This window comes from Vanessa atalanta, chromosome 4 (genome assembly GCF_905147765.1).
Source record: "Vanessa atalanta chromosome 4, ilVanAtal1.2, whole genome shotgun sequence".
NCBI classification, from domain to species: domain Eukaryota; kingdom Metazoa; phylum Arthropoda; class Insecta; order Lepidoptera; family Nymphalidae; genus Vanessa; species Vanessa atalanta.
Genome location: NC_061874.1, coordinates 9624263 through 9649998, shown reverse-complemented (window position 1 = coordinate 9649998; position 25736 = coordinate 9624263). Strand labels below are relative to the sequence as shown.

General features: G+C 32.4%; 2 protein-coding genes across 3 annotated transcripts; both read left to right on the top strand.

Moving 5' to 3' along the window:
• The first annotated feature begins 5252 nt into the window (after nucleotides 1–5252).
• On the top strand, nucleotides 5253–6848 carry LOC125077896 (lipopolysaccharide-induced tumor necrosis factor-alpha factor homolog). The gene is made up of 2 exons (XM_047690009.1): nucleotides 5253–5574; nucleotides 6475–6848. The coding sequence occupies exons 1-2, from the start codon at nucleotides 5282–5284 to the stop codon at nucleotides 6575–6577; spliced, it is 396 nt and encodes a 131-aa protein (XP_047545965.1). The 5' UTR covers nucleotides 5253–5281; the 3' UTR covers nucleotides 6578–6848.
• A 5409-nt stretch (nucleotides 6849–12257) lies between these two features.
• On the top strand, nucleotides 12258–19822 carry LOC125077934 (lipopolysaccharide-induced tumor necrosis factor-alpha factor-like). 2 transcript variants are annotated; one of them, XM_047690056.1, is made up of 3 exons: nucleotides 12258–12410; nucleotides 13182–13320; nucleotides 18559–19822. In XM_047690056.1, exons 2-3 carry the CDS (start codon nucleotides 13187–13189, stop codon nucleotides 18659–18661), a joined length of 237 nt encoding a protein of 78 aa, XP_047546012.1. In that variant the 5' UTR covers nucleotides 12258–12410; nucleotides 13182–13186; the 3' UTR covers nucleotides 18662–19822. The 2 variants fall into 2 exon arrangements, with proteins under 2 accessions (XP_047546012.1, XP_047546013.1); XM_047690057.1 differs by lacking the exon at nucleotides 12258–12410 and adding an exon at nucleotides 12646–12711.
• Nucleotides 19823–25736: the final 5914 nt, after the last annotated feature.

The following is a 25736-nucleotide window of genomic DNA, read 5'->3' as shown; positions in this document are numbered from 1 at the left end:
TTAGGTAATTAGGCTCATCTCAATGAGTTAAAGACGGATGTGAAAGATTTTTTGGAAATTCATTAAATAAGGGTGAAACTAATGATGAAAGTTTTTATGGCAGTTCGTCATTTTCGAAAGTTGGAAATATGGAAATCGATATTTAGTCTTATATGGAAAAACTATTAAAGGGTTCCCGAAAAATAATTATCTAAGAGTGTGAAATTGGGGATGAAACTTCATTCAAACCTTTATTCAAATTTATTTGAAATATAAAAATCGATGAAATACGGAAAGAGCAACGTTATTGTGTTTTCTGACAGGATATTATTTCGGCTATACGGTATTTATTTTATAGGAATATATTTTTAATTTTTTAAATATTGAAATATATAATTATGTGAGTTTTAATATATCTGTCCCCATATGGTCTGGAAGAGGTTCGCAATTTAACGATAAGACCTACTGATATGTTAGTATAAATGCTATTTTAAAATTGATTTGTGTATTATTAATATAATAATAAAAGGCAATAATAAAATTTGAGATAAAATAAAAATAGAATCAAGAAGAACATAAATAAAAAGAATACCAGGATATAAAATTTTAAATGTTTGTTGTTGTTATTCAATCGTTGTATTAGGTCGTGGAAGAAATCGCTATTAAAGATTTACTAATTAGCTACAAAAACAACTTTATTATTGAAGTTATACTTTTGGCGTGTTATGAAAATAATAATTAGAGTAAATTTTTATAATGCGTACGATGACATGACAACTACGTGATGAAGTTGATCGCTAGGCCGCCAATTAAGTGCCAAGTCGCTCGAAATAGACGACATCCTCTCCTTATCTCATTTTACAATGTTTATTTTATTACAAATTTAAATTGCGTACGCTTTAATTTGTTAGTGTTGTGGTGAATGGTTATTATTTTATTATAAATGATTATTTGCATGCAATTAAATACTGTTGTTAATTACGCCGACGTTACAACTTTTAACTTTTTTTTTTAAATATAAAATCGTTTATAAATTACGTTTGCATGAAACTGATTATTTTAAAATAAAATACACATGTTTGATTTAGCTTTATTTGTCTGAGTGTACGTACAGATGCAAGCGAGACGATTCAATTAAGTGATTGCTTGCTTTAGAAACGGAACGGCTACTGCCTTTGTGTATCTCCTACAATGTGTATGGAGTTTGATTTAGCTTAAACTTATGACACGCAGGAGTTTAAATGTATGTATGTATATGAGGAGCATTGGTCTAGTGTCTCGCTTATCCAGTGGCTCTATATAAGCAGAGAGACCCAAGATTTTTTTATTGGCCCGAGAATAAGCCATCAATAATGTAACTTAAAGGATAATAAAATAAATTATCGGTTAAAGAACAAAAAGAAAGGCAAGGTGGTGAAACGTAAAAAAAGTATTTTTTTGTTTTAGAATATTATGCAACAGTTGGACTCTAAAATATAATCAAAAGAATCTCGATGAACCCCACCGAACGCCATGTCGTGAATCTCAATCGATTGACTCGTTCTTGAGATTCGTACGACGAAAGATTATATATTCCCAAACAAACACATACACGCGACAGGTTAGAATGGCTTCTCAGGGTGAAGATCCAGTAAAAACTCAAAATTTGGAAATCTGGTGATAACGATATATGGCGGGACGTTAAAATATTAGATAATAATATAAAATATTGCAGGTGTGATTAATAACCTGAAAATATGTAGTTTAGCACATTTCCAATATTATTGTGATTCATCTTTGTGTGCGTGGGCCCACATAGCTACTCCGTACGTAGTATAATAGAACTCACACTCGACCAGCTTACATTACACACTACAGTTAGCGTTTGGTAAAAAGAGTGTGGTGCGCCATCGTGTGTTGAACTACACATATATTTAATATTCTTTTTTAATCTATAAAATGCACAGTTTGTCATAAATATGTTTTTACATAGATAAGCTGATAACACGATGAGTCACGTCATTACAGAATATTAGTCATTTGCGTGAGTGGAACGCACGAGCTTAGATAGCAAAGCAGAAAAATTTTAAGGAGTATTATCAGCTATTGTTTTAAGTCGAAATAATTAAATGTGAGCATAAAATCATTGTGATTAAGTTCGTTTTACTATATTACTTTGTAGAAACGATTTGATAAAATAATCAAATAACTTCCGTTCCGACTTTTACAGCTATATTTTATTTATAATAATTAGGTGGACAGGCAAACAAGCTACCTAATGTCACCGTCAAAATTGTGGCACTGTAAGAAAGATTCACGATTCTATACATCACCTAGAAATACAAATGTAGACATTAAAAAGTTCCTACTGCTTAATTCTTCAAACTGTCACACGAGAGTACTTACAATAAGTAGGGCTGTTTGGCAGCAGAATGAGTGATTAGTTAATAGTAACCTATGCGGGTTTGTACAAATCCCTTCCACCGGATTATGAGCTATAAATATATCGATATTAACGAATAAATAAATGCAATAACGCGCCGAATTACTTCTCGGACCATAATAGGCAGCCGTTTAATTTGATGAGGAAAATCTGACTAAACATTGTTGAAATGTGATTATTTTTATCTTTTATACAAATGTATCACAAACTATACTTTAATCTTATTTCATAGTATGCTTAACTGATTGTAACTTTCCAAAAAATGTTTTATGATGATTATTTTATCACATTATAATGTTTTGTATATCGACGACCTCCGTGGTCGAGTAGTGCGTACAACGGTTTTCATGGATACGCCATTCCCCGAGGTCCCGGGTTCGATTCCCGGCCAAGTAGATGTAGAAAAAGTTCATTAGTTTTCTATATTGTTTTGGGTCTGGGTGTTTTTGGTACCGTTGTTACTTCTGATTTTCCATAACACAAGTGCTAAAATAAATAGATAAGTGGGTTCTATGAAAATCTGATAGTAGTCGGACATGTGCATTTTTCTCGATACGTGTACTATGTACACATGTTATGCTAGTAAAAAAATTAGGGTCTTCACAGGACGCCCGGCACATATGAAGTATGCAAATTGGTATTGTTAGACTTTAGTTAAAGAAAAATATACATTTTAGTATTGAATATTAAAAACATCGAGATAGATTATAAAATAAATCTATTTTTCTAATTATTACATATAAATGCGATACATACTTAAAGGGTGTGGAGAATATCGGCGGAGGCGGGGCATCTCGAAATACAAGAGCGTCAGCATTTACCGTCACAGAATACGTCTTACCTTGGGCGGCTCGCTAATAGATGTTAAACATAAAATACGTATAAACGTATATACATATGTTTTAGGTGAATCTTGTCTGTAAGTCTTTAGGACGTGACATGTCGACAAAATCTTATATAAGATCTTGTTCAAAATGATGGTACTTCAATTCTCTTAGTCAGTAAAATACAACCTGTTTTATATATTTTTATTAAATTGCGTTTTTTTTTTCGTTATCTATGCGATAAAAATAACAGAAACATCTCATACCTTACCACGTAATGTTTAGAATTGTAAACGAATCAATGCTTTGAATAATTTTATAATTTTTTAAAAAAAAAAATGATTTATTATTAATGATATATTTTTTTTATAAACTTTTCACCAGAAAAGTTTATAAAAAATTATATATTTGGCTGTTCATGCGTTTGATTCTCAAAGAAAATAAGTTATCATAATAAAAAATAAAGGTTACGTAATAAATGTTACAAAAATATGCTATTTGATTCATAATTTTGTTAATGTATATTGGAGGTTATATAATAGAGAGAGCTCGTTGCGAATTGAATTTATTTCACCGAAGGAATCAATATTTTAAAAGATTGTTTAAAGAAAATATTTAAATTGACAATACTCTGAAATAAATGTTATTGGCCAGTAGCAGGGAATTCTTTTATAGTAAAAAACAAAGTACTTTTTACGAGAGATTACGTTTTACTTTTAAAATAATTTGATAATCCAACAATGTAAAAAAAGTTTTTCTCTGAAAATAAATAAGCTTTATACACGCGTATACAAGATTCTAGATTTATATGTATATATATTTATACCATATGTGATAAAAGTACCGGCACATAATTTTATTTGAACTTGAATAAACGTACATATTTGGTACAATCACCAATACTTTTTTATCAAATATTGATAACTTATCTTCTATCCGTACCATCAATAGTGATATATTGCCTAGTTCTTTCCGAGTTGTTACATTAGAAGTTGCTTTAGTAAAAGACGAATCGTGTTTCTGAGTGCATAAAAAATTGGCAAAAAGTAAGTAGGCACTTCCTTATTCGTTTCAATTTCCTGGATATTTGAGTGTTAATGATTCAATTCGAATATATTTTTTTTAAATACAAGGAACGTTTTGTAAATTTTTAGTATTATTTGTGATCTTTTGTATTATTAAATGGTCTTAAATAATACAAACAGTTTATCAACATTACTCATAGATAGATAAATTGTTATTATAACATATTTGTTTGTTTAAAGTTAAAGCATTTCCAAAGAAAGACTTCTTAGAAGTGCTTTAACTTATTGTTGTTGAAATTTTGGTCATAGATATTAAACATATAACATAACTATTAAACATCTATGACCAAAATCTCACAAAAACAATTGAGGAATACGGTTGAAGACTTATAACGACTGTAGGTTTCTGACTGCGCTAAGTTAATAAATTCTTCATGGGGCAAGGTATTCATTGCTCTGATTAAATCCGCAGCTATTTTTCAATTTATCAATACATAAATTTAAAGTCATATCACTAATTACAAGATTTACGTGATAGACGATAAAGAGCGTGGCGTTTAAAATTAAAATCTAAATGTAACTTTGTATTTCAAACATTGGATAAGAATAATTACTAAGTTTTTGTCGACTCTTTTCTGTAGAATTTACAATTCGAAATTGTAGCTTTGTGTTGCTAAAGTCAATAAGTGCTTGTTAAAATCTACTTGAATACAATTTATATTGATTTGATTTTATTGTAATTCTATAATTACAAACCAATATATCTTATAATCTTACTCCATAAGAGATCTCGTAAAATCATAAGTATAGTAAATATAATCAGAAATTTAGACCTAAAAAAAGTTTGACTTTAATTTTTGTATAAATCTTACAGTATTGGAGCTTAGTTGTTGATAACTTATTTATTTTTAACCAACAAACAAATGCTGTAATTAAAGTGTTATTTCAAACATCTGTATAATAATTATCGTTTCTTAAAATTTTCAGTGAAAAATACGACAGAAGACTCGTATTCGCATTTTCGTCCGGCTATGAATCCACCGCCATATTCCGAACATCTGCCAACGCAAAATCCTTCAAACCCAGCAGTTGGACAAGCTGGCTACGAAATGGACAATCAGCCTCAAGTGACAATTGTCCATCCACAAACTACCACAATAATCCAAGGAACAACAGTGATACCAGCACTCATTATGTCAGGAAATTTGGGTCCAAAATCAACACCGTACTTTTGCAATAAATGCAACCAGCAAATAGTTACCGTTGTTAAAAAGAGATCCTCAATGAGAACGCATGTGTGCGCGGGTTTATTATGCTTTTTCCTGTAAGTTGATTAAATATTGTTAGAATTTAGTGTAACTAGCGTTAATGTATAATGTCTGCCTACCTGGGCTGTCTTGAGCGTAGATCCGGAGGCCCTAAGTTAATTCTAGGTTAGATCAATAAAGTGTTGTTTTAATTTATGTATATCAAGATTTTCTTAGAAAGTTTGACCTTGAAAGTTGACAACGTTTACACTTTCATTTTTTTCATTCAATGAATTATAATATGAACATGCATTAAAATATATATGTCGGAGATTCATATGGATAGCCATCTAAACGATTACTATTGTCGTCCGATATGTTGATTGTTCAGTCAGTACGCACGTCTCGCGCTGGCGCTGTCCCAAGACCAAGAGACCGAGTGTCTCACAAAGGAACACACACTGACAGATATATCATTAAATCTTTATATTTCCATCAATCGGCTTTGCAACAAAATACGTGCCCGTCTTATATTCTTTACAATTGACATCTCCAACTTCAATCTTCAAGAATCTTTAAAACGTTAATCACGTTGTGTGTTATTCTCATTCTAATAAATGAGGTCGTATACCCGTGTAAATTAATTATATCTAACATATACATAACTTGGTGTTAGGACTTATAGGAGGTGCAAGCCCATCTAGATAAGTACTTTCCACTTATCATATATTCTACCGCCAAACAGCAATAATTAGAGTAATTGTGTTCCAGTTTGAAGGATGAGTGTAGTGGAACACACACAAGGGAGGTAACATCTTAGTTCCCAAGATTGGTGGCGCATGGGTTAAAATGTCTTAGAGCGCTAATGTCTATGGACAGTGGTGTCCACTTACTATCAAGCATTTGCCTGTCCGCCTAGCGATGGCATCAAATAAAAAAATAATAATAATAATAACATGACATAATTTTAATTTCAGTTGCTGGCCCTGCGTCTGTATACCTTACTGTATGGACTCGTGCAAGAAAACTGAGCACTATTGTCCGAACTGTGACGCGTTCATTGGTAGGTACGACGCATAATATGAAAGGAAGAATACTGTATACCGTGTGGTTCCGGAAAAATAGAATAGAACCACCCCTAATTGAACCCAAGGGTGTCGTAGGAGCCGACTAAGGGAACTCCGAGCATGAAGATATCCTTGTTAAATTTGAACTTTTCACTCATACCAACGTGAAATAGGACATTGGCGGGAATTTGACTCACAACCACAAGCGACAGAGGCAGTTCGTGATATGAAGTAAAGTTGGGTATAGGCATATTATTATATTACAATAATGTGACATCAGTGAATACCGATGAACTAACACATATGTAGATAAAAAAATCAATGAAAATTGTAATTACAACGAAATATTTAAATGATATATTATAGTTGTGTTTAAATTGAGGGCGATGCAATTACGATTTGTTTAAGCACACATACATACTTTTTATATGTACATAATTATTGATGTGAAAAATAATAATAAATATAAAAATAAATGCATATGATTTTTATTTATTTTATGATAAAGCAGTGTGTCCTGTTGAAGTGTGTGTGTGTGTGGATGTCTTTACTTTGTTAAAGCAGACTATATTCTAATACAGTCTGCTGTATTATCTGCTATGGTTATATTATTCTATAGTATTCTTAGGTGGTTATATTATTATATATTTTAAGATAACTTTAGGAGGAGAAGGTTTGGAGAATATTCCACCACGCTGCTCCAATGCGGGTTGGCGGAATACACATGTGGCAGAATTTCGTTGAAATTAGACACATGCAGGTTTCCTCACGATGTTTTCCTTCACCGCCGAGCACAAGATGAATTATAAACACAAATTAAGCACATGAAATTTCAGTGGTGCCTGCCTGGGTTTGAACCCGAAATCATCGGTTAAGATGCACGCGTTCTAACCACTGGGCCATCTCGGCTCTCTCTTCACTAAGCCGTAGTATTATTGAATATGCTTCACCTGTATGGAATCCTACTTATAAAATTCACATTACTCGACTAGAAAGAATTCAAAAAGGATTTACAAAGTTTTTGGCATATAAAGATAGAAGCTGTCCATATCGTGCAAACAGACACATACACACATACACGATTGAAACACTTCAAACTTGCCACATCGGAGAAACGTAGGTCCAATCATGACTTAATGCTTCTGCATAAATTAATCCATGGTTCAATATACTCGCAAAAGTTACTTTCTCGAATAAATGTCCCAATAACGATTCCGCGTCACCCAATTCAAAACACCTTCGCTGTTCCTAGATTTCGTACAAATGTAGGGAAGTTTTTGCCTATGATCCGATATATGAGTAGTTACAATGACATTGATATATACAGTCATAACAGCCATAGTTTTAAGAAAAAATTAGACTCTTTGCTCAATTAGTGTCAAGATATATATTTTTTTGTGTTATACTTCTTCTTCTATTTCTTCTTTGTGTTCTTTTCTTCTATTTCTTTTTAATTTGGAGTTATTTATTATTATTTTTTGTTCTTTCACATTTTTGTTGTTATTTTAAAGATATATTAATGTAGGAGTGTAGTGTTTTGATTTTATTTTTTGTTATTTAAAATGTGTAATGTAAACGTCTGTGGTGGTGTATCACGCCGTTACTGAATTTATTTCCTACTTTTTCTTAATAATTTGTGAATATGCCCATGGTGTTGATGATGGTGAAATCTTTAAATAAATAAATAAAGATATATGTCAATATCACTCACTCATTAATCTTATAATAAAATAACCTTTGCACTCAAAAGTCGCTAAATTTTAATTTCGCTTTACTTCACCTCGTAAAATACATCAGTAACGTGTTATTTTAGATAATGTTAAACACGTGCCTGGTGCCTAGTTCACTAAAAATAATCGTTCATCCGAGAATAACATCTCATTGCTGAAAAATTACAACTCGAACCGCTTTTCGAAAGCTATTGTAATTTTAGTTATCATAGGCAAGCATGCCTTTACAAGTGACTAATCTCCGTGCGCTGTTTTGGTTGATGCTAAAGTTAAAACCTGTATCATTGGTGTTTCTCGGTAGTAAGAACAATTGGGGCCAAAATTTCGAGAACTCGGAGTGGTTCGTACAATGGTACATACTCAGTATATTTGGTGGTAGGGCTTTGTGCGAGCCCCTTAGGATAGGTACCATCATACATTCTGAGTGAGTGAGGTGAGTGAAGTAGTGTAACTACAGGCACATGGGACATAACATTTTAGTTTCTAAGGGTGGTGGCGCATTTGCGATGTAAGGAGTGGTCAATTTTAAGACGGCGCTGATGTCTATGTGGCAGTGCACTTACTTACCATCAGTTGCGTCGTTTATTTGCTGACAGTCCGGGTACTATATCCGCAAAACTATTTCTTTGTTTAATAAGAATTAAGTACAAACGGAGTATCCGATGTTGCGTCACATTTTTAGATTTCTAATCGCTTAACTTATCTACACTAAACCAATTTACTATGTAAAAGATTCTGTCGTCATTATGTTATCTTTTTCTTTTATTTAAATACCAATGAGGTATTATTGGAGAATTATACTATCTCATCTTTTTGTCCTATAAGATAGGAAACAAATATACTTTAAGTTAGTTGGCGCCCGCGGAATTACTGGAACTTTGGGGGTTAGTTATCAGGTATTAAGAATAAAAATTGATTAATGGCCTTATTTGAAGTTTAAGCTTGCTTCATAACAGATTTCTTCAAATTTGGTTCAGAGGTTTAGCTGTGAAAGAGCAACAGACAGGCCACACGGCGTAACTTGTGCATTTTTAATATTAGACATTTATAGTATTGATTAATAATATGTAATCATTAGTGTTCTTATCGTTAGAATAAATTACAAAGTTCGTTTATGCCTTGAATCTGTCTAAAAAGTAACACATATAATTGTGTCATCTTTCAATCAGTGCTCGTTTAAGCATAGGTTTAGCGTTGCTTACTTGATCTAACCATTAAAAAAGAATAAAAATCATAAGAAAACTACAAACTCGTAAATACATATGCAAACGTATAAGCAACGAATTAGTATAAAAATATTAACATCCTTAAAATTATTCTGTAGATATAAAATATATAATTAAATACGTATAATCACAACTTCTAGAGATTTTAAAATTATAAATAATTGTATATATTTCTGTAGCGCGGCTATTTATATACCAGGAAAAACTTCTATCATAATCTATAAACACGGAGTTGATCGTCAATACGTTAAATAAAAAAAAAAAAATTGTGGTGAAATTATATTCGAGGGAGAGATATAGCCTCGCCTCAACTTTCTAGAAAGAAACCAAACGTGCAACCAATACTCGTCCACGGCACAGATATCTACAGATAACAGGCTGCATGACCGCTGTTTCTGTCTCTGTCTCCTTTCTTGACAGGCTCAATTAACTATCAATACCTATGACACAACTGACAATAGAAATATTTTTATATGTAATTAGTGCTCGAGATCTTGAATGATCTATTTTATTCATATTTGCGAAAAAAAATGCATTTTGCTTGTTGGCTAAATTGCTATCGGAACTTAAATCGGAATTGAAAACGTGCTGCTAACTACTTATTGCGAAATATTTAAATAGGCGCTTGAAAAAATACGCGTGGTGTGTTTTACATCAGCACGGCACGAGCAAATAGATCAGTTGGTGAATGTGAGCATATCATTGGTTAAAAATAGCACCTGATCAAATCCAGATATTATATTTTTGAAAAAAGGAACAGCAGCTATTTGTAAACGTAAAAAATTGAATTTGTAAACATAGTCTTACAAATAAAAAAATGAATTTTTAAGAAATTTCCGTATGATAAGTTTAGCAATTTGAACCACTTAAGAGAAAACGCGGATCGTTTTGTCCATGCAAACGTAATTCTCTTTTTCCTCTCTGTATATTGACACCAGAGAACTGTTTTTTTAACATACAATCTATATATATACAGTATGTCCCTATATATTTTTTTTCATAAATTATTTGTGATTTTACAGGAGAGAGATTTTTAGCCACCAAATACAGTTTATGATAAGTTTTGGAAAACAGCACTGATTGTAGGTTAGAGATTATATAATAAGGCTTTTTCATTGAATTAAAAATTCATATTTTATTTTATATAAATTGTATCTTAAAAAAAATAGTGCTCTAGTGTCAATATCCAGAGAGGGAAAAGAGGAATACGTTTGTTTGGACAAAACGTCGCCCGCGTTTCCTCTTAATGAGCGGGAGGTTTCGATCATGTTATCAACTCGCTAGTCGCCCGCGCCAGTCGTGAATAAGGCGATGAGGGGAGCGGGCGGAGGGAGCGGTACGACCTAAGGCACGCACACTTGCGCCACTTGCTCAGTGCAATGTGCATAGTCAGCTCACTCAACATTGACAGCTCGGCCACAGCGCGATGCAGCAATGTTTTGTTAAAATACCAAATCTTATCTGGCAGCCCGCGTTTCATCTTAAGCTATTAAAAAATGATAACTTTCGATAACAAAAGTTACTACCAATAGTTTTTATGTATACGCACACGAAACCACACATTTAAATTCAAAATATGATAATATGTGTAAATATATTAATAAGTACACGTGTACATACATTAAAAGTAGGTTATAGGTATTCTAAAGATAGTTTTATTAAAATAATCTGGGAAATTTATTTTAGCTCTGGGGCTTACAGCAATGAATAAGTTTTATACGACGAGAAAATCTGTATAAGTATTACGTTTATAAATACACAATTAATACACAGCTCTCTCTATTGCCGTTTCTCCGACGACTGACGTATGTACTATGTAGGCCTTGACATTGAGATTCTAGGCCAACGACAGCGGTTCCGATGATGTCATCGCTATGAAGACCATCGTATTTCTCACCTCACAGAATATTATTGTTAAAAATATGTTCGAATCATATTTCAAATAAATTTTCATTTTATTGTGATTCAATTCACTAATTGTAATTATTTAATTGAAAGTCGTTTTGATTTTACTTTGTAACTTTTTTTATAAGTTTTATTATAAATATATTAGTATTAGTATTATTATAGTACAGGAGTATATATAATTCTAATATATACTCCTGTACTAATATTATCAAGAGAGAGGTATTGGTTTCAGTAAATAATAAACTCTGAAACTAATGAAACGATTTTAATGATTTCATTATTAGTAAGGTACTACATCCAGAAGTAACATAGGCGATATTACATCAGTAAGTATGTAAGTATACTTTTAAGGTAACAAACTGCTGGTGATGAACAAAATGATGAGTGACCCAGTATAACTACAGGCACTAATGGTACACATCATAGTTCCTATATTAGGCGGCGATTGGTGCTGTCCCAAAGTCCGTCAGTAGTTACTGTTCTCATTTCTCATATCACCGAGCACCACCTTCTTTAGAAACTATGATATGTTTCACTTGTGCTTTTATTACATTGGTAATGGCAATGTTCGTCAGTGGTTACCACTTAGGTGGTCCATTTACCACTTCACTGAGCAGCGAGTAACATTATACAGTTGGAAAGTGGTGAAAGACTATAAAATAGGTTTGCGAAACCACGTCACTTTTAAACATCACAATAAACATATTTTAAACCAATTGGAACCAATTTTTTTTGAACTCGTTATAAATACATAACGGGCTTGTATACGTAATATAAGCCCAAATGAAACCGCCAACCACACCGAGTATTTAAATAAAATATTATGATTAAAGATAAGTCTACCAATAAATAAAGAGGCCGCAGCCGGCAGCATGCTTTTAGACTTTAGTCGCCTCACGCCTGTTGAATGTATAGCTAGTCAGTACGCTTCGACAGGAGTTATAAACCGTGCAAGTGTTTAATATTAGAAACTTACGTTCAGGTAAGATAAGCCCTTTTTTTTAAATATTGTAAATAAAATAACTATTTTGTAAGGTAAATATTTTAAAAACGTATATTATTATTTGAAAGTATTGTGTTGTTATTTATTTTTATTCCACGCTCCAGTGTAATTAACTTAGATGCGGTTTGATGTTTTAGGTAGATAACTTTAATATTAGAATTATAAAAACACAATCAGTGTATGAATTATTTAGTTTATTGTTGGATTTGATTGCTCTGTGAAGCATACAAATTCTGGCTTAATCACTACAAAATTAAAATTCCAGAAAAGGAATTGTTCGGTAAATGCATAAAAATATGTTCACCTTGTGTTTTTATATAGAAATATTTTTTTATATAAAATTATGGAATAATATATTTTCGAAATATTTAATTTATTGTATACCTACTACATGTTAAATATTTGTGCAACGATTTCTATAAAACTTTGTCTTTGAGCTAAAAATTTTAATTTATTTAATAGGAAGCCAACGTGATACGGAAAAAACTTAAAATGAAATAATAAAAACGATGTAACTGATCGTTTACAGTTGTGTATCGTTGCTTATAACTCAATATGCGTTTGACATATTGTTAAAATATTTAAAAAAATGTGTTAACTTTGATCTGTAAAATACTTACTTAAAGTTTGGATCATACAAATACAATTAACTGGTAAACCCCTATATAGTCATATAACAGTCATATTATATCTGTACGATTGTATAGTTTCTATAAATTGTGTTAATAATCGTATTCGATATTTTTCCAGTTACAATGAACATTTCAGCAGTTGGACCGAACCCAACACCATTGGTCTGCCCATCTTGTAGGGCCAGTATAGTGAGCAAAGTGGACCACAAGGCGACCACTAAGACTCATCTTATTGCCTTCTTTTTATGCCTATTCCTGTAAGTAAAGTTATAAATATCGTATAAAAATAAACTAGAATATTAATAGAATACTTATATTCTATTAATATTCTAGTTTATTAAGTTGATAGTGGGACGTAAGGCCACTACACTATTCTGCTATTCTTTATAATTTATGGCTGAATTATAAAAGGGAATTCCCCGCTTAGTAATAATATTCTGAATTTAAAACTTCTGCTTTTACGTATTACAGCGATTTAGTGAATCATTCGACTAGTATTTAGATTAAGTGGAGAGTAATATATAATAGATAATTTTTAATCTATAACCAAATTAGTTATTTTAATTATAAACATTTTTAGAAACTAGAGGTAGGTCTAAATTGTCTAATACCTTTGACATTTACCATTAAAAATTTTATATTTACGTAATATTTTGGTTTGAATCCATATTTTTAGTGACTACATAATATTCTGTTTAGTTACTTTGTGTAAAAATCAATATCATTATACCTAGATTTCAGTGCTTTGCGTGTTATTCTTTAATTAACGTTGAATAACTTCAATTTTAAAATAACTATAGCGACACTTAAACGTACACATTGCCTTGTTCTTCTAAATGCATTGTGATTATTTTCAGATAAAATGTATATCGTTTACCTTTATAACGTTTAGGTCATTATAAACTTTAACATCATAGTTATAGGTTATAATATCGCATGCACAATTGCACATAATATGATTGCCAATCTAGGTTTTACGGAGACTGTATTAAGTAGCACAAGAATGTTATCGGTCGCTTGGAAACATGATGTTAGTTAAATATTAAAATTCGCTGTTTTACAAATATGTTTTTTTATGGCTCTTGTTGGCGGACGAGCATATGGGCCACCTGATGGTAAGTGGTCACCACCGCCCATAGACAAAGGCGCTGTAAGAAATATTAACCATTCTTTACATCACCTATGCGCCACCAACCTTGGGAACTAAGATGTTATATATTGTGGCTGTGATTACACTGGCTCACTCACGCTTTTAACCGGAACATAACAATACAGAGTACTGTTATTTGGCGGTAGAATATCTGATGAGTGGGTGGTACCTACCCACGGGCTTGCACAAAGCCCTACCACCAAGTATATAGTATATAGGCACTATTACTTAACGAAACATTTTGTTAGTGTAGAGCTTAGTGTACCGGCGATATGATTATAACGAAATACCACACGGTAAAAATGAATAAATAATACGAACTAACAAATATTGACCAAGAATGGCTATGTGATTCATTTTTATGCTGTGGAAGTGGGCGCGAGAGGTATCCCTTTAAAATATCTTTATAACCTTCTAAGACCTTGGCCTGTTTGAATCTGCAGTCGACTTTATATTAGAACTAATTTCCAAAGCTGTGCTAGTAGGTTCCAACCAGATTTGGCTAGGCAGGGAGTGCAACAGTGAGGCTGAGCGTTGATGCACATTGTAAAGCGGGCCCCCCTTAAACCAGCACCCGAATTGCAAGGAACTGCTCGGAGTTCCACTCTCTTTAAAGTTTCGTTATTATATTTATATCTCCACAAACATGTCCGGGCCATTGGTGTATCTTTAATTTGTACTATTTTTTTGTGTTGTGTCGGACTGTCTTATTGAAGAGGTGTTTTGTCATTGTGGGATTCTGGATTCCTTAGCCGTTTTGGATGTTATTCAGCGAGTCTATTCATAATCAGAGTCTATTCATAATCGGACTCTATTATAGATCGTCATTTTTAGGTTTTAATACAGAATATTTTTGGTAGTAGAAATCACGGGAAGTCCAGAATGGTATGTTAAATTGTTGTAATACATAGTTTATGTTTTATGAGCGTATTATTAAAAATATTTCAAAATTCTTTGTACCTATAATAACACCGGCAAACTTAAAATTAATTGTCGAGCGAGTACACACTGAAATGAGCTTCTCCAAAAATCTATCAACGAAAAGACACTCTTTCATATCATCATTCTCCTGCCCTTATCCCAATTTTACTTGGGGTCGGTGCAGCATGTCTTCTTCATCCATACTTCTCACACTGTTTCATATGTTGATCACAATTAAAATAGACTCGTATATTGCATTAATTAAAATTAAAATATTATATTCGTTCCAGTAAACAATTTTTCTGTAGTATTTTTTAAACATTTTATAAATAATGCTTCGTTAAGCGTTATGTTTGAATAATATTTACCAAATTCTAAATTAAATATACAATTGTTAAGCGACGTTTTTTTTAAACATTTTTGTCGGTGTCGGTAATCGGTGTGACTCACGCATGGTTCCTACATTTAACGAATCGTTATTGTACTTAAGACCGTTTTTCAGTAATGAGTAATAAGTGGCCGAAATTCGTATAAGTTGTTTTTATTCATTCATTAATTTCATTTATAGGTCTTATAGTGGTAGGTAGGTCGCTTTTGAAATTAAGCCATTGTCGACAATTCAACCAAAACAAATAATTTCTTCAATGTTTAGGATAGAAATGATACAATCGATATTTATTTTGGACTATTATAAAATATATCTTTAATGCCGGTTGTTATTTTCCTTAATCATTGGTAAACATAAATTGTATTGTTAGTTTATAAATTCTTTTATTTAATTCTTTTATTTATCTCTTTATCTGTGTCTATTTTAAGCTGATGACAATGCAAGGGTTCTTCTTAATGTCAATTTGTTTGTACTACTTGTTCTATTTTTTATGAACAGAGACTGACTACAAGATATACCTTCATCTAAACCGAGACAGATGTTTTAATACGTCTGTATCTTCTAAGAGTCCAAATTGTAAATTACCGAAATTCCAAACAAACGACAAACTATGTCATAATTCGATAACAACATGTTTTATGTCACGAATAAATCAAAATACATTTTAACTATTAACACTACTAGAGAGAGTTCATGAACCTTTACGTGTTTTCCGTTAGTCTTGGTAAACAATTTTTCTTACATTGTTTTATAACTGAGAATATACTGACAGAAAAAGATAACTTTCTATGGTATTTAAACTTAAGTGCAAACATTCTTTTTTAGTCTGTGACCATCTTGAAACTGACAGATACCATAATGACAAAATTCAACTTAAATGGGATCATGAGTACCCCAGTAGTGATAACAGTATTTGTACGCAAACAAATCCATTTACAGTCGCCTTTATGACATGATAACTTAATGTTTTTGAAATGGGAATCCCTGGGGCCCTTATCAGCGTTATACAAAGTATGTAATATTACTTAAAAGTATATAAATAATTTATTAGGCAGGTTGAATTATGAATTATATTTACACGAGGATTATAAACAAAGGTCGTCGGTTCAACTAAATATCATTGAGTTTTCATGTCGTTCATTTTTATTTGCATATTAATGTTATTATTAAATTTTCTTAATTATGCCGTGTTTCATATCATGAGAAATCCTAGTTGTGCTGGGTAAACTATATTATCGTACTTCAAGCGTATATAAAAGGAAATATGCCTGGTTTTAGTCCAACAGTGAGAAATTTGCGGCCTGTTAATTGCAGAATTTACTTTGAAAATATCTGTTACGTTTTTTTTTTCTATCTATACAAACATAGAATTGTTGAATTTGTTAAATATAAACGCGAAATGATTGCTATAATAATAATTTCGTGCAGGTCTACGATAGAAACGAATGAAACATATTAACTTTTTGAGGCGATGACATATGTTATTGGCGTATATTTTCAGCAAAATTCGTATAATTGAGATATTTCGATATTTAATCCATGAAATTCAATAATAAGACAGTTCAAAGGGCCGCCATGTTTGACGTTTACGGGTGCATTTTGAAAGTGTGTTCCAAATAATATTTTCGTACATTTCGGGTATATTTCGGTCGTCGTCGAAGTCGGGTATTCATCTAGTATATAATATAAAGACCGAAAAAAACCTGGTAATCCTGTCAGTCTATACTGTCTGTGTAAGTTATAAATTGGTTCATTTGGTATATTTTATCCTAATGAATGTGATAGAAAATGTTCTTATCTTGACACATAGCGCTGTATTTCGATACCCGTTCATGAGGAAACTCAGCACGTTGGTTGTTTATTTTCCGAAATGCAATACTACCCTTAAATTCAACTCACATTCAATACTTGATGCATTGTATTTACCATTTATATTTCTTATGAAGCAGTACCGAAGGCAATGAGTGTTTACATACTTGCGTTGCGTACTTTTCGACTTTGTTTTCTGTTCGAGGTCGTAAAAATATGCGGAATGTAAATTATGAAGGATAGCATCAGACATTATTATTATTTAATTTTGCTAATTAAGCTCTATAGTATCTCCTCAGAATCTGTGCAATTTTTCGAATTATATTATTTTCATCTTCTACATCCTTTTTTACTGACCTATATTCTAATTCAACATTAAATCTAACGTTGAAACAAAATCTAATCTAAATTTGAATATCTGTAAATTATACACAAACTAAGACTAAATTAAAGAAACGCAGCCCTGGATTATTATTAAAAAGTCTTGAAAACCAAAATGTTCATTGGCATTATTATTTGATCACGACATGGTTCTTACCGATTTCGGCAAATCTCAAGGGAGAGCAGCAAACTACGTTGGACATATTATAGTTCAGACGTGTGTTCGAAAGCACACGTATGGTATGGGCATGTTATGCGGAGGAATGAAGAACATATTGGGAGGAAGGTCTTGAGCATGAACGTGGATGCATATAGAGGAAGGGGACGACCAATGAAAAGATGTTTGGATTATGTGAAAGATGATATGGCTGGAAAGAATGTTGCTTGTGAGATGACGTCAGAAAGGGAAGTATGGATCTTCTTCCATACTTTCCTTTCTGACGTCATGCTGCGGCGACCCCAAGTAAATATGGAGAAGGGCAAGATGATGATGATGACGTGTGTTCGAAAACACTGGTGCACTCTCTATTTCCTTAGTTTCATAATCCGATGGGACGACAATTCCTAAATGACCGGAAAGAACAAGGGCAAGACTTATACGTGCTTTCTAAGGCACGGGAGTGTACTAACTTCCAACTTACAGACTCCGAGCTGTTACTGAGATTTTTTTTGATACAAAAACCCAATACTTTTATCAGCCCGACCTGGTCTTTAACCCAGAACCTTGGAAACTACAGCTTTATATTTACCCAATAGACCAACGAGGTAGTGTCAGTGAGAAAACCTAATCGTCAAAACTCATCAATGTCATTTTTTTTTTAATCTTTATTATCTTTTTTATTTCAGATGCTGGCCTTGTATTTGCGTTCCGTATTGTGTCGACTCCTGTCAAAACGCTGACCACTATTGTCCGAGCTGCAATGCCTACCTTGGAACTTATCAAGGATAATTTATTAACAATTTATATGGATGGAATTTAATTATATGGAAATTGATTGTCAGCTGATAAATATATCAGGGGTGTGTTTATTGACGACAATTCGCAGTATCGCATTATAAATATATTATAAAAATTTATACTTTTATCTTATCACGATAAAACCACTGAAACTATCGCAATTTAATTTGAAAATATGATACAAAACAATACACAGGGAACAGGTAGTTAATTAATCTTATTAAGTATTATAATAAACAGTATATAATAATATTAATGTAAGTCTTCGAAGAGCACTCGCGCTTAATGCACAATTTTTATCATCCAATATCTTAATGTTTTATACTATTGAGATTATTATTATTATTTGAAACTATATAATCCTTTTAATATGCGTGAAATTGATTAAAGTAATTGCATTCACAAACCAGCAAGTTAAATAAACTGACCTTCAGGACACTTTCACGTCAACCATTTCTTGCCATTTCAAGCCCATCGCGTTGAATGGACGAAACAGACAAATACCTCATAGTTCGACCGACAGCTTCTTCAAATACATACGACTACATATTGTTAGTTTGTTATGAATAATAAAGGGCTCATGGATATATTATTACTACTACGAGTTCCGTTTTATTAATTTTAAATACTTATAATTACATTTTTGTATTAGCATTTACCATATAAGTTATAGTACGTACATAAAAAAAAATAGAAAATTCAATAATAATATACTATATGTACTATACCAATCTATTCAATTATATCTGATATATTTTGTTTAAAATATACTTTTATTCACATTTTTATGTCTTTTAATGTCGCAGTTAACTAGTAAAATTAGCCTTTTTATTAACAGTCTAGGCATTTTACAAAACTGCGCCGTTCAACCAGTACGACGGTCTGAGTAAGATCAGCAAATACATCTTCCGTTTATAGGTTAGGATTATTTTGATTAAGGCTCTCCTGAATATTTAATTGTTTAAATAAAATTTAATATATTAACTTTCAGCATGTTATCGTATCCGTCTCTGTTTTCAACAGAATGTAAAGTGCTTACACTCTAAGAACTGATGTATTCACTGAATGTCATATAGGCTGCTGATTGAACGGTGCAGCTAAGTAAAAAGGCTAGGCTTTTAATTAAATAGTTTATTAAGCTAAGCTAAGCCTTAGTTTGGTGGATAAATTATATTGTACCTCTTTTGCTATTTTTTTCCAAATATGTAAACTTTATATTTTCATATAAATATAAAACACGTACATACGAACGTTATTATAATAATTAAAACATGAATTCGTCCATTAAAATGTATATATCAATATACCTTTTTATTTAAGTTCATTACTTAATGGACAAAGCTCAAATATTTATTACAGTGAGCATTTATATCGAAGTGTATTTTAATAAATAAAGCGCATGTGATGATTCCATTTGTGTTTTTTTTTGTATTCGATAATGAGTATGCAATATATATATATTTAAAATAAAATACTGACAAGTAATTTTAAATTTACAACTCTAAATATGATAAAAATTTAATATTATAACAATGATAACAGCACACACAAGTCACACAATAAGCAAGCACACACATCACTCTGTATATATCCCACTGCTGCTAAGACTTTTTACGACTTTTTAACGGTCAAGTCATAAGATCATAAGATACATCTTCATAGGAGACACTTAAAATCAGACATGACTTACACCAGATATGATTTTTATTTAAAGACGCAGTCTACTGCTCACCCTTGTCGGGTAACGCTGTAATAATAAGTAAGTGATAATAACAGATACTACTGCTACAGCAATATTTTTTTTTATAACATAGGTTGGCGGGCGAGCAAATGGGTCACCTTAGGGTAGGTGGTCATCATCGCCCATAGACAATGGCACTATAAGAAATATTAACCATTCCTTACATCGCCAATGCGCCACCAACGTTGGGAACTGAGATGTTATGTCCCTTGTACAGCTGTAGTTACACTGGCTAACTCACCCTCCATATCAGAACACAACAATACTGAGTTCTGTTATTTGGCAGTAGATTATCTGATGAGTGAGTGATACCTACCCAGACGGGCTTGCATAAAGACCTACCACCAAGTAGATGATATAAAAGAATCACAAACTAAGAGTACTAGTGTATTGATAAAATAGCAATCGTGTTGTAATTTTAAGACTGTACTGCATGCAAATCACGGAAATATGTACGTGTCGTAAGTATATTTGCCTTTTATTACCTTTCCGGTGCCATAAGTTCGCTCTGACGACACACCACATCATAAATGTTGTATCCTACCTCCCAAGTGTAGAGTCTGGTAGAAAAATAATGTTTTTTTTTTATATTTTTACTTTTATCTTCAATGTAAGTAATTATTTAATAAAGATTACAGATATAAAATAATTTATCGCAAAACGCATAAAATATCGATATATATTTTTGCGTAAGTCTCGTACGTTGCAAAAGTAAGATAAGTTTATAATTTAATAAAAATGTACTCGTGATATTTTAAACTGAATGCTCCGTTTTCATTTTTAGTAATGGTTATGACAGTTAATAATTGTTTAAATTGATAATATCTATTTTAATAGATACATATCGTCTCACAGTTTACTATGAAGTTGCTTTAGATCGTATTTGTGTCAATACAATTCTTTATTTACACAATCGCGTACTTTCCGCGTGTCTTTACGGTATTCAAATCAAACCTATCACGAGGCACCCATAAAACGCAAACGTATGTGATATAACACGAAGGGAAATTCTTACGTAGAAAAACAGAATACAGCAGAAGTGGCATTAACGTACTGTTATAACAATCCCTTGTTGTTGTTGTTAATGCCTGCTTATCATTATATATATCATTAACGTCTGCATATCCTAACCTACCGGTTAGGATATGCAGACGTTAATGATGGAATAGGACTGACTGGCTACCAGCCAGTCAGTCCTATTCCAAATTACATATCCGACGGTTGTCTTAAGAAAAATATATTTAATTATCTTTTAAAAAAGTCAAGTTTCAAAGGCCGGCAACGCACCTGAAACCCCCTGGTGTTGCAGATGTCCATGGGCGGTGGTAATCACTTTCTATCAGGTGAGCCTCCTGCTCGTTTGCCCCCTATAACATAAAAAAAAAGTCTCAACCACTAAACCCTGTACAGACCTACAACCGTATTAGTTAGTTAGTATTTAGATATAAATGTAATTTTCTAACTGTTATGGCGGTCGGTTCAACGGTATAGAATTTGTACAGCACATCAAATTACCGCCATATAGCAGCGGATTATAACAATAAGGATTGTATAAAAAAATCTTTATGCACGCTTGAAAAAAAACATACTAAAAATATGCTGAGAGATTAATTTATAAAATTCCACTAGATGTTGTATGACGTTACAAAATAAAATATTACAAGTAGCTATAATTATAATTCTAAAATGAAGTGACATATATTTTTAGCAGTAAATTTTCTTGCTTCAAACTCTTGATGTCATTACATAATGGTCTGTTCTGTGAGAGCAATAAACAGTGCAAGAAGTCAACGTAAAAACATAAGTCACGCGCTGCGGCGACGGCGCCGGAGACTACGTTTATGTAAATTATATTGCGTTTACGGTAAACTTGAGAATCGCTACTTTTTTTAAATGTCTACGTTATCAGAAATATTTTTCCTTCAAGGCAGGTCACGTGCGATGGAGGAGACAGGGAGGAGATTGATCGGTACGGTCGAGGTTACAGGCCTAATTGAATTTTTAAGGCACAATAGTGATAGATTCTTGGCACGCTATCAATCTAAAACAAGACAACAATAAATAATTTATTAAAAATAAATATAAATTGTTCTTGTTAAAAAATACATGAACAATCACTAAATTATTTACAACTTAACTTTATTACGTGCAATGTATTTACATAGAATTGTACGAATTGTAAAGATTACATATATAAAATATGATAATCGACTGTAACTATTACCTACATTTCAGACAGTTAATTACCTACATTTCTTATTCAGACTTAAAAGTGAAAAATCATCTTTGCCAACTCTCACGACTGACACCATGATTATAAATAAAATAAACGTAATACTGTTGTTTCAATGTAATATTGCGGGATATAATTAGGATGTTATTTTATTTAAAGACAGCTCGAGTTTATCACCAATAGCATATGAATAAGTTCACATGTAGTAATAGTTTGTAACTACCCACTTCTGGGTAAAAACGTCATATACGCTGCTCCAATGTAGGTTGGTGGATAACTATGAGACATACTTCAATCCATTGTATTGAATTCAGTCATTGTATTAAAAACACAAATTAATTTACGTGTTCGAACTACTGGGCGATCTCGACTACCTTAGAAGAAGATTATATATTTATTATTGTCTTCACAATGCAATCCTATTCGCTTAACAAAATATTTACAACGCTTCATCCATGTGCGATATTTGTTTAAGCCGTATATGTAAGTGGGTTAGTGATAAAGTTTGTCCATTGAAGACGACCAACTCTGAAACTTGGATCAAGATGCGAGACGTTCCAATTAAATTATAGACGGTTCAAAGGCAGAATGCATAACGTCTACCATGCACCGACTGAGCAATCGCTATGGAAATCATTTACCAAGTTCTCGAACGTTCTGTCGTGGTAAGGGCGGTTGTACATGTTGGAATTGATTAAGGCATTACACGATACGCCACAATTGTGTAAGAGAATATCGAGCATGAGTTATTCGTTGTGGGAATTGAAGTCCGATCATGTCAATTGAAACATGCATACTATTTTCCACACGGATAGGCAAAGATAAGATTTTTAAACCTTAAATCAAAATAACCTTAGATTTAAGGTTTAAACAAGTGCATATATACCAACCAACTCACATTGGAGAAGTTCGGTGGAATCCCATACGGCAAAAGAGAAGAAGGCTTTATCCGGCAAAGGGATAGGCTTATAACACAAGTGCATATATTGTATATATGCACTTGTGTTAGATTTAAGGTTTCAACAAGTGCATATATACCAACTAACTCACATTGGAGCAGTGTGGTGGAATTTGCTCCAAACATTTTCCCCAAAAGGCGAGGATCATAGAGGCAAAAACTCATAAGAGCAAAACTTCAGAGAAGGGTATAAATCTCAATTGTTTCCTTCCACAAGCCCTTTTTGATTTGGTGGCACACCTTTGCATTTAACAGGTAAACCAAAAAGCAATTAAAGTTGGCGCAAAAAAAAGTACATATTATAATAAATAATTTACACATCCTATACTATGAATATCTACGTCCGAATCATTTGCTAGGCTGTTTACATAAATATATCATTACATAATACATATCTTTACAAATTTTGAATGATAAAGAATAAAATTAACATAAGGGTACGTACATGCAAAAGAGACATTTGATTAAAAATCTTAGACAAAAACCTTAATAGTAAAATACTTTCACGTCGAAGTGTACAAACTCGTTAATCAACAAAGCCGTATAACTTGGTTCGGCAAAATATGTATCGAATGAAATGTTAGTGAAGCTGCCTACAAGCTCAGGCATCTGGTATTTTTGCAACTATTCACTAAATTGAATGTACGCTGCAACTAACTCCGGGCTAGATTACAGCTCGATTCCAATCAATAGTTTATCTAACTTATGCACATAGCGTGGTACGCGCTAGTAATTACATAAAGAAAGCACATTCGATATTCAATATAAGCCCATATTGCTCTAACCTGTGAATATGTTAAGTTAATGTCTAATAGTTTATCGAGGAGATAAGAAAGGCTTACAAATTTATGCAACAAAGCTGCTCCTGTGGGGATCAGTAGAGATGTGGCAAAAAACAATCCACATGATGATACAATAATACCTAACTGGGTTCGAATTTAAATTCATTCAGTTATCCACTTAACTAAGTGTAGTCAAAGAAAAAAAGTAACTGGTTAGGAAAATAACGATGTAGAATAGCTCTAATACATAACTTCATAAAGCCCTAACGCCAACGGAAGGTACCACCAACTCATCACATATTCTACCGCAAAACAGCAATACTTAGTATATTGTTGTCGTTCAGACAGTAGGCCAAATGGACATAGCACCCCAAGGTCGGCGGCGTTTTTACGATCTATATATATATAGGAATACTTAATATTGTTTACCGCTTTGTGCCATTATAGAACGAATCCTTAGTAAAAACTAAGATTTTAAACTAAATTTAAAATTATATATTTTTATTTTTGCTGTTTATATTGCTTCTTATCCCAATGACTAGAGATTACAGGCGCGTGTAACAAAGTTTTGATATAGACAAAAGTTAATATTGTATTTAAAAATAATACCACAGAGAAGCGCTTGCTAATTATTTGAACGTTAGATTTTGGTTTATTCACCAGTTTAGATACCAATCGCTTTGATTGAGAATCAATTTGAGATAACGTGAGTCCAGCAGCTTCGATATATTTGAGTTGATTATATTGTCAACATCGCGTCAATGATTTAACAAACTATTATATTTGAATATTTGTTGTTTTCAAATAAAATCATAGTACAAAAATATTGTATACTAGGATTAAAATTTATAGGAGTTACTCGCTGATTTTTTTTTAAATTTTATAAGTTAAAGTTCAAGGTTTTCATGTTATAGCACAGAACGATATGCCCCTTTTCCGAGTCACAAGTTGCTACTAAAAAAACCCAATAACTAACATTTTTGCACAACCTTGGTTACGCACTCAGGAATCAGTTAGATTATTAGTTACCCAACGAGACAGTTATTAACCATATTTACTGCGTATATATCGATGGTAAATTCACATTATTCATGTATTACAATAGCGGTGTTCAACAAGTCATTACTGTTGAGCGGTAGGGATAATTACTTGCCATTTGGCTCGGAGTGCGTATTAGCGCACAATGGACGTATTAGAGCGTCAACGTACGATCAATGCTTTGACCTATGCTTTTAAGCGTATCCCAAAAGTACCAAGCTATGTCGTACAAACGTAGTAGCTATCGATATATTTGAGTTCGTACGCAGTTTTCGACACAAAGCGAGCCACTTTGCAAAAATTTTGTGTATGTT